General features: G+C 43.8%; 1 protein-coding gene across 1 annotated transcript; it reads right to left on the bottom strand.

The window, feature by feature from the left end:
• Window positions 1-92: 92 nt before the first annotated feature.
• Window positions 93-9,859, bottom strand: GGCT (gamma-glutamylcyclotransferase). Its single transcript, XM_050971372.1, has 4 exons — window positions 9,600-9,859; window positions 7,002-7,147; window positions 3,747-3,882; window positions 93-1,861 (listed from the first exon to the last, which is right to left on the bottom strand). Exons 1-4 carry the CDS (start codon window positions 9,720-9,722, stop codon window positions 1,712-1,714), a joined length of 555 nt encoding a protein of 184 aa, XP_050827329.1. The 5' UTR covers window positions 9,723-9,859; the 3' UTR covers window positions 93-1,711.
• Window positions 9,860-10,442: the final 583 nt, after the last annotated feature.

Genomic DNA, 10,442 nt, shown 5'->3' with positions numbered 1-10,442 from the left:
ATAGTGCCAGAGGAGTGCTTCATGCATAGTTTTGCGCTCCCTACTGCCTGTACATCCATTAAAAAACACAAATAGCCAACGGAGGCTTCAGCTGCGTTCCCACATCACCAGTTTTTATTTATATCAGCAACGCACTCTGCACAGGGAGGTTGTGGAGTCTTCCTCTCCAGAGACATTCCAAACACACCTGGACGTGTTCCTGTGTCGTCTGCTCGAGGTGACCCTGCCTTGACAGGGTGTTGGACTGGATGATCTCCAGAGGTCCCTTCTAACCTTAATCTGTGGTTCTGTGATATTCTTGAGGGGTGCACACTGAACAGGCATGGCAGAGGTTTGGTAATCACAATTTTATTTACTCAAACTAGATAGTGCTAATACAGAAAGTAACATGTTTTACAGCAGTCACCGTGCCCAACTCTGGCAACAGGCATATTACATCAGGACAGCAGCTACACATACCTGACAGAAGTTTATAGAAAAGATTTTATACAGAGAAGACATGGGCAGTCTGTTATTTTATCATTTATCTAAGCAGTCACACAGTGACATCAATTATATCTTACACCTCTCTGTACATCAAGAGAAAAAAATACACTGTAGAGAAGAAAAGCCAAATCTCAGTGATTTGACATCTTCCAGACTGTCAATTTTTCCTCATCCCCCATAGACAAACTGCAGGGGTTGCAAAGTACCATTAAAATAAATACTCTGTATGTTACAAAAGCTTCCAGTTTTGCATTGGATTGTCAAACTGTGGGGAGAAAAAAACCAAAAAACCAAAAAACAAACAAACAAAAACCCCACCAAAACAAACCCCCCCAAAAAACCCACCAAAAACCCAAGAGGCCAAGTCTGTTCATTTATGGTTTAACAAAAAACCCCCACAGAATAAATGTCCTAGGACTCAAAGGAGACTTTCTGATTTCACTGGATCAAGCCATAGATAGACAAACAAGCCAGTCAAAAGGTAATTTAAAAACACCCCTTGGAAATATCAAACTAAAATGAATTCTTTTAAAAATGCCTTGGTTATAGCTAACCAGTTCACCTATGACTTTCACTACACATTGAAAGGAAGGAAACCATGACAGTTTGAATGAGATGCTTTGCTGAACTTTGTCTTCAGGCTCAGGCTGCCTTTTGGACTTACACTTTAAAACATGGAAGGAGTTAAAAAAATGCTACTTTTTTATTAACTATAAAACAGGAACAGGAACTCCATAGCATCAGATAAGTTGGGCTTTAAACCATTAAGAGAAGTAGCAGAGAAAAAGGTTTAGCCTTAGAGGTTTGAGTTTACTTTGCATCTAACAAATGTAGTCATGTATACATTTAACTTTTACAAACACACGACCTGATCCTGCAACCCTTATTCTTCAGAAGGCAACAGGTGCCAAAACTCATGCAGATGGCCTTTTTCTTTTAAAAAGGTCAGTAAACTGGACATGAAGCACAAATTTACATGCACCACTGCATGAGTTACAGAAAGATAATTTCTAAATCTGCAATGTACTTCAGCATGTAGTCAAGCTATACATACAAAAAGAAGTTACCAATGTCAGTGTGTCTTCAGACTGCAAGTTATGTCTAATGGTTTACTGTAGATGCAAAGCAAACTCATCTTTTCTTGATAAATAAAGAAACTGCTGATCAGCACAGTGAGGAGAGGTATCTAAATCAAGGTGAATGGCCAAGCAAATGCAGAGGCATTCTATGCAGAATTTATTTTCTCTGCTTTAACAGCAGCTTCAATCTCTTCCATGATTGGCACTGGTCCTGCATAGTTATTAGTTTCAATAGCTTCTAATTTCTCCTGATAATCAGTTGGCAAGCCATTCTGTTTTGCACCCATGCAGATAACCTATAATTAAAACAGAAAAAAAAATAAGCCTTCAGTAATAGAAAGGACAGACTCCTCCAAACAATCACTTGAGCAGGAGGAACCATTTAAGTTAGCCAGAGAATTTATCTCAAATGGTGCTATTTGCACCTAAGGTTAGCCAAAGGCTTCTGGGAGACCAGAACAGCATGAACAAAATTACTCTGAAAAGGCTTTTAACTACCCCTGAGATCCTGATGTGTTACTTAAGTGCACAAGCCTCTCTAATTAAGCTGTTATTCAGTTATTCAGTTCTTTCTTCCAGACAGGATGATAATGTCAATAATACATGCTGCTTCTCACTCAGGTGTGACAGTAAAGTTGGCTGAAAATTTAAAAAGCGGTTATTTTTAAAACTAAGCTGTCCAAAGGACAACAACAAGTACCTAGACAGGTACAGGAATAGCAGAAACAGACAGCTGCAGTTTGTTACTGCAGCTTTCCTTCCATACATAAAATAAACTGAAGTATTGGTGCACAAGAAAAGGTGTGACAGTGAGAGGAGAAGAGGAAATTGTAGGAACACAGCTTGAAGGAGACACCATCAAGGTTGCATATAGAAATGAACATTCTAAATATGCTTTCATGCATTTAACGGCATGCATTTCAAGGATGAGGCATCTAGAAAGAATTAATTTTGTCACAAAAAGTACATAAAAGGAGATGGATGTAGTTCAATCACTGTGTGCTAATGCAGCCATCTTTGAAGTTTTTAGCTCTCCTGCCTGGTTAACTTAAAGAAAAGGAAAAAAAAAAAAAAAAAAAAAAAAGCTGGGGGGCACACACAGGAGAAGAACAGAACTAACATCTGCTCCTGACAGGACCAGGAGGGAATGATAAAGTTGCCAATAGTGGAGGTCTGCACTCTCAGCATACCAATGAGAGCTGACACACAGCAACAGACCACGTATTAACTCCCTGAAAAGCCCTAAAGATCTGCCTCACCACGAGGTGGGTTGGCAGGGAAGAGGTTTGTGGAAAACCAGAGTCTGCTTTCTAAGCAAGCCCTCTCTTCAGGAGTCCCACAGCAGCTGGCCTTAGCTGTGCTCCTGGAAGTCAACTTATAGAATGAGTTCCTCAGTTTGGAGAAGGCAGCTGTTTGGGATTTAACAGGCTCACTCCTGGTTTCTGCAGTTAAAGTAGGAAAAGCCAGCTGCAGAGATGTCTGTGTAGCAGCACTAAAGCTGCAGCACTCAGACACAGCCACACCACCCCAGCCTGGGCCTGCCCAGATCTCACAGGCTAAGCAGGTCAGGCCTGCTGCATGACTGGATCATGTGTCTCTGCAGAGTCAGTGTTGCAGAACAGTGTTGAAACACTTGTGCCTCACCAGCCATCAAGGGAGAACCCTGCAGAGCCCTGCAATGCTGCTGGAGCCCTGTGATGTACTGGTGATGTGTCTGGTAAAAGGTGACAGCTGCATCCTGTCGTGATAGCAAGTACTTCCCAAGACAGCAAGGATAATCCATGTCCTGGAAACTACAAGCCAGTGCTGCATTTTCCCCACAGAAGCTTCCCTCTGTCCTTGCAGTGGAGTACATTAATTTTTCAAACAGAGATTTGCTGCATATACATGAGCAACATCCTCCAGAAAACCTTGTGCCAATCACAACTAATTCCCAAGTTAAATAGGGGATTCCCGTAAGGTACAACTACACCAAAAACCCCAAGCTGATTTAATAGGCCTGTAAGAGCTAGCAATCTCCTGTGAGTATCATTACAGCAGTACATTGCACAAGGACTGTTATACCTTTACAGTTGTCATGCCTTCCATGCACTGTAATCAAAACACTTATTAAATAGCACAGATGTACTGCATTATAAACTTCTGTACACTCTTCCAAAATTAAAGTGCTGCAACACCTACCTTTTTATACTGTGGAGAAGGAGGACCAGAGACATAGTCCTTCATCTGGTAGCTTCGACAGGTCAGTACCTTTCCTGCTTGAGTGTGGACATTGACTTCTATTGGGACATAAATGCCATCCTCAACTCCCTCTTGCCTGTAAAAGACATATATTCCTTTCATGTCAGTTATTAAATCCATCTTTCAAACCAACCATGCAATTAAACATAAGGATTTATTACAACAGAATTCAAGGCAGGACACTGGTCTGTGCTTTAATATACTTAAAGAAAAACAAATGAAGCAAAACATACTTCAATGCTTTTTGTGCAGACTTATTTCATATAAGAAAATATGTTTTTACAGAAGCAGCATTCACTTTTATCATTTCAGCTCTGTAAGAAATGATGACTTGTGATTAACCTGCAAAGTCAGAAAGAGAATATTCCTAAACTAATTACTGTGGAAGACAGGTAGTCCGAAAGAGAAACACTAGTAAGATTATTAGAATTAATGAGCCAGACACATGTTCCTTAGCTGCCACTCAGATAAAGAAGCAATTGCAAAGTTTTATCTTGTCCATTGTGTTACCTTTTAATAAGGGGAAACTTGCACAACTTGTGCAATGCACTTTTCAATGAATAATCCAAGACACCTTTTAACTTGCAGAAGACATACAGAGCAGTAATGAGCTAGGTCAGGACAAAAAACTATTTGGTTTGGTTTTTTTTTTTTTTTTTTTTTTTTAATTAGCAAAATTATGCTTCAAAAAACAAAGACTCAAAACCAACCTACTTACTCAACCAACTTATTGTCCTAAACCACTGGCATTTAGCCACCAATAAAAATCTGAGAAAACAGCAAGAAGTAAACGAGAAACTTAAGCAATATAAGACTGTATAGCACAATTAACTTTAGATGTACTTTAGCTACAAGTCATAACATGGTTTTAGCCCTGCTTGTCCAATATAAATTTGACAACTCATCTTTCTCAAAGACTTGCTACCATTTCAAGTTATTTAATGTACAGAATGTGGGCCACGCTAGGCAAGTAACTAGGTTAAGTGCAAGTACAGACTGGAAGCTAACTGCAGATTCAAGGCCAGCAGGCTAAAAATAGGTCATGTGGTTGTATGAGAGCAAGAAAACTGTTTAGTAACATCCATTGCTAGACTCTATGAGGCAAAGTCATTATTTAGTCTGTAACTTACAGATTTGTGAAGTACAGAGGACAAGAAACCTCATAGAAGTGGCTGAGACAGCAAAGAAAATGAATTTGAAGCCAAAGAGTTCTGCCATCTAAGCAAAAGGTTCCCTCCTATATTTGTTTTCTATATGTTACATTGTTTTGTTAGTGTTTCAACTAGTTACATGCAGACTCAATTACACATTCCCTCCTCTGCCTCTGGATAACAAAGCACAGACTACCCAGATTGGGAGGGGTTAAAAAAAAAAAAGGTGGGCATCTTCTTTTTGGATACATGGTAATTTCAGGAAATAACTTGGTGGAGAGCCTACAAATATATCAGCTTGCACATAGCCAACGCATCCCAAGACCTTCAGCAGGAGCACCTGCAAGCTTATTTGAGTGGGTTAGGAGAGATTCTTAGAAGACCACTGTTGACTATGATTATAAAAGCCCATTTCCAGTTCGCCTCCATGGCATCAATGAGGCAACTGGGAAAAAGTAATCTGTGGTGCTGGTGTCCATGCTGCAGATTTTGGTGGTGTTAGAGCACTCAAGGTACTCCAGTACCTTAGCAAGCATTGAAATTTATCCCCTGCCAAACAAATACCAGGGATCTGCAATCCTACACTATGTCAAGTGTTAACAGTGTGTAAACACTTACGGAAGTCAAAGTACAAAATACTGTCCCCATGGAGGGGAGACACAAAAGCAGATGCTGTCAGAGAGGATGATCATATTGAGGAAGTTTATGCTTCAGGAAAGCATGGTCAATCAGGAGTTTTAAGTAATGGTCAGCAGAAGGGGGTCAGGATGTTTAAGTGCTACTGTAAGCAAGAGCAGAGGAACTCAGGAGATAATAAAGCAGGAACATGTGAAGCACATGGGGGATGCCAACTGGATGCCCATGCCCTCTTGCTTGAGGCTAACACTCCCAGCCAGGACAAGAGTGCTCAAGAGTGGCCATTACCATAAGGTGCTAACAAAACTTGGGCAACAGTTTCTGTTGTATTTCAGCTTCACCATAGGCAATAAAAAGTACATTGGAACCAAGTTTCACTGCCAGGATTTTAAGGACATGTTTACACACTTGAATTGCAGCAGTACCAGAGGCAGGAGAACAGTATTGAGGTAGTGCTTTCACTGGGTTTATTATGCCCTGCTCCCTTGTTTGCACCAGCCCAGATTTCTACTGGAATTGTCAGTGATGAACCGCTCTGAACAAACAACCCTTGTGTACCAGAAGCACCATGCTGTGCAGGCACATCTCAAAAGCTGCAACAAGCACAGGGCAGCAGGCAAAGTTTTGGAGATTACATTCTAAGCCCTGTCTTAGACCCTGCAAGAAGTCATGCTATGCCTTGCTTTGTTTAACCAGGTGGTCTTTTAGATTCAGCCTGGGAGCAACTTGCTCAGGATACCTTGAATGTCTCTTAATGACCAGGCACAGGTAGAACATTCTACACCATCCATTGTAAAGGTGTAGGTAGGCTCTCCAATTCAAAGGGGAAACTATAACAACCCAGCTCTCTGCTTGGATGTTCCTCAAGCTCACAGAAGTTTACATCCTTGGAAGAGAAGACATGTCAAATAACTTCCTCAAAAGGTTCCTTTGCCTGAATTAAAAATCTCTCTTCTGCAGTCTTGTCCTTATCCCTTCCTCTACTGCCACAACTGGAGTCTACAGATGTAAACAGACAGACATTGATGGCAGTCTCAAAGAAAATTCTCCCTAAGGTAATGGGAAAAACACCATAGGACAAATACAGATTTTAGAATCTTCAAACAGACAGAAAATTGAGAAGACAGGTTAAAAAAAAATAAAAGAAGCATGACCTATCGACTTCATATCAAGGTCCACAGATTGTTAAAATACCCCTAAACATAGCTTTAGCTTGAAAACAAAGCTATTTTAATAACAGAAGTGTCAGAAGTCAATACACATACTGTGAAATAGAATTCTGGTATTAAAATCAAAAGCATCTTCTTGATGCCAACACCATAGCTTCCACACAGTTCTTTACCAAAAATTAATTAAGTTTCAATCAGTCCCTAAAGTAGTAGAAGACAGCAAAAGTTAAGTCACCTACTTATCCAGCGAACTTAGATTGCAAGTGTTCATTTTCCACACTATTCCCCACACTTCATCTCCAGGGCTCTGAGCAATGGTAGCTGTACCTCCATGCCAGACAGAACTTGTCCTGCCTTGATGATGGCCAAACTCGAGCTTAAAATCCTGCAAATCAAAGCAATGCAGAGAATCAATTTCCCCTGGAAATTAGGGCCATTGGCTATTCTTGACGTGAAAGGGGCAGCCAAAGGACAGTAGTACACATACAGCTGGAGACACAGAAGGAAGAACAGACAGGTGCCACCTACCTGGTGCCAAATCCTTTGCAGGTTTTTGTGACAAGACTTAAATGCTACTATGCAGGATCCAGGAAAATAGTAAAGGTAAAGAAGTCTACAAGATGGTAAGGTTTGGGTCCTGTCCTCATGCACTAATAAGACTACCCAGTTATAAATACCATCCCTTGGCAAAGCCACACTGTTTACTTCATCAACAGAGTCATCTTCCTTCCCCACAAAATGTCCCCTATTTAACCAATTTCACTAGAAAAAGGTTTACTTAGATGCACCAAGTTACTTGCACAAAAGTCTACTTGAGTCACAGACTGAAGTTACAGATGAGGACAAGTAACTGCAGGGCAGCCCCAAGGAAATCCTGGATAGAATCAAGTACTCTCACTAAAGTCTCATTAAAACAAAACAAAAAAAAAAAAAGAAAAAGGGGGGAAACCCCCCACAAATTTTTACTTTATTCCTCCAGTTATATTTTCTTGGACCTGACCTGAACTGAATAGCTGCAAGGAGCTGCATAAAATCATCAGGCACCACCCAAAACCAGCAACGGAGATCACACAGAAACAGCAGAGTTCACTCCGGTTCTGGGAGCAGGAAACTCTAAGTTACACCATGTGTGCAGCTGCATCAGGCACTGCTGGGAAGATGGGAAAAAACACAGTAGGTACTTTTTTGGGTCAAGAAATTGGTCTTTGGTCCTTCTAAGTACCAGTGTAATACCCTTTCTGTGCTTGTTACACATCCCATTTCTTAACAGCTTTTGGCTGAAGATTAACAAAGCTTTGAAAAGTAAAATTAATGGGAAGTTTATCTCAAGTTTAACTGAAATTTTTACTTTAGTTTAGGATCCAAAGCACTCTGTTTACAGGCTGTTTCTCCTTTTTTTTAAGCCCAAGTGGCATTATCACAAAGCAATTAATAGGAAATCAGGTCCAACCTTCCTGCAGTCCCTCACTCCCCAGCATCAGTGATTTTCCAGCTGGAAGCAAGGGAGTGAAGCCACGTGGTGTCAGCAGGGAACACAGCAATCGGTCAAAGGCCAGCTAGAGGAGGCAGCCAGCCTGCCTTTCTCCCTGCCTTCAAGGTCCGATCCTGCAAGGTACTGGACTCTCAGCACATTCAGTGGAGGGGCAGCTGTAAGTTCCTCACGTTTTACAGGAGCAGGCCTCAGCTGCCGGGTTGATAGTCCCAGGAGACACCAAGTATCTGATTATGGGGAGTTTATTAATGGCAAGTTTTCTGAACTTCTTCATACACTCTAATATAGATAATTTTCTGCCAGTTACCCCAAGAGAACCTTCAAGTCATCTTAAGTGGTGTCAATTGATGCTCTGCTCCTCCAGGCATCCTTCTAGTTGCACAGATCTGTACATCAACAGCTTTAATGACCACAAGCTGGTGTTTCCAAGCCTATACTAAAGCCAAGCTGATACAAATGGTATTTAATAACCCTGGCAGGGAGAGAACTTCCCTGTAGGGTGTATGAAGGTGTCAGCTGCAGATGTGCAGAGCTGAGTGAAAGCTCCCATCTGCCCATCACACAGTGCAGGCAGAGCTGTACCAGGGACATCTGCCACTAGACTGGTTTGCTCAAAGCCCCATCCAACCTGGCATTGAACATTACCTGAGATGGGGCATCCACAACTTCTCTGGGCAACCTGCTCCAATGCCTCACTACCCTCACAGTGAAGAATTGCTTCCTGCTGCTTTACAATTCAAAGTAAAGCAGTTTTACACACGGGCCATGGGTCAGGGCTGGCAGCCGGGAAAGTTAAGTCCTGTCAGATAACCCCGCAGCAGTGAGACCACCACAAACACTCCTTTGCTGTGGGCAGCCCCGGCAGCAGGCCCTGGGTCAAGCAGCACAGGATAGCTAGCCAGGGTTGGAAGGGACCTCCCGAGATCATCTGTCTAACCCCCTGCCAAGGCAGGGTCACCTCAAGCAGGTGACAAAGGAACGCGCCCAGGAGGGTTTGGAATGTCCCCAGAGAGGGAGACTCCAGAACCTCCCTGGGCAGCCTGTTCAGTGCTCTGCCTCCCTCGACGTAAAGAAGTTACTCCTCAGGCTGAGGCGAAACTTCTGTTTTAGTTTACGTCCATCGCTCCTTGTCCATCGCGGTACAGAACCCGGCACCATCATCTTGACGAGGACCCCCCGCCTGATCCGTGCTGGGGCCGCCCCCATGGGAGGGACTGACGGGCTGCAGCGCCGGACCGCAGGTAGCCGCGGGGACGTGCGGCTCCTCGGGGACCCTGGGGCTCCCTGCAGGAATGTCGGGCTCCCTCAGCCCCCCAGCGGCCCCGCCAGCCGCCCCCTCACGCACCTGCAGGCGCGCCAGGGCGCAGAACGCGGCCGAGGGGTTGCGCAGCAGCAGCCGCTCCCGCAGCAGGTTGCTGCCGTACGCGTAGTACAGGAACCAGCAGCCGCTCTTGCCGCACGGCTCCATGAGCCCGGCCCGGTACGACCCAGCCGGGCCCTGCCGCTGCTTTAACGCCGCCCTCCCCCCTCGCCTTCCCTGCTGCTTCCGCCGCCGCCCGGAGCCGGCGCAGAGCGGGGCCGTGACGCAGAGCGGCGGCAGCAGCGCCCCGGAAAGGCCTCAGGCGGCCTCCCGGCGGGGCCGTGACGCGAACAGGAGCGCTCCGCCCCTCCGTCCATCTATCCAGCCGTCCATCCATCCAGCCTTCCAGCCGGGAGCCGAGAGCCCGGAGCGACGCTGGGCCGGAGCCCCGGCGGCTCTCCGAGCTGCGGGGCTGAGGGGCACAAGCCCTGATCTCGGGGGCTCAGTCTCCTCGTTCATCTGACTTAACTCGTAACATTGAAGTCTTGGTTTGAACAGCAAGGAAAAGAACCCACGTTTTAGGAGAAAACTTTCACCTTTTTTTCCCACCTTTTTTCCTTTATGGGGGAAAAAAGTTTATGGGGGTTTCTTTTTGTTTGGGGTTTTTTTTCCCCGTTGTTTTAGTTTTTTTTGGTGTAGAATATCGAAGGTTCCAATTTAAAAAGTATTACAAAAAGCTGGTTGGCTCTCTTTTAGAAGAATGTAATTTTGATACTAAAGAGTATCGCTAAATTGCTATGTTTTTCAATATAATCCCTATTTAAGATTTCTCTGTTTAGAAGGAAGCATCAAGCTCAGTTTGCAAGGAGCAGCTCAGAGAAAGCCCGA

The sequence above is a fragment of the Serinus canaria genome, chromosome 2 (assembly GCF_022539315.1).
Source record: "Serinus canaria isolate serCan28SL12 chromosome 2, serCan2020, whole genome shotgun sequence".
Taxonomy (NCBI): domain Eukaryota; kingdom Metazoa; phylum Chordata; class Aves; order Passeriformes; family Fringillidae; genus Serinus; species Serinus canaria.
This window is presented reverse-complemented; position numbering and strand designations above follow the sequence as displayed.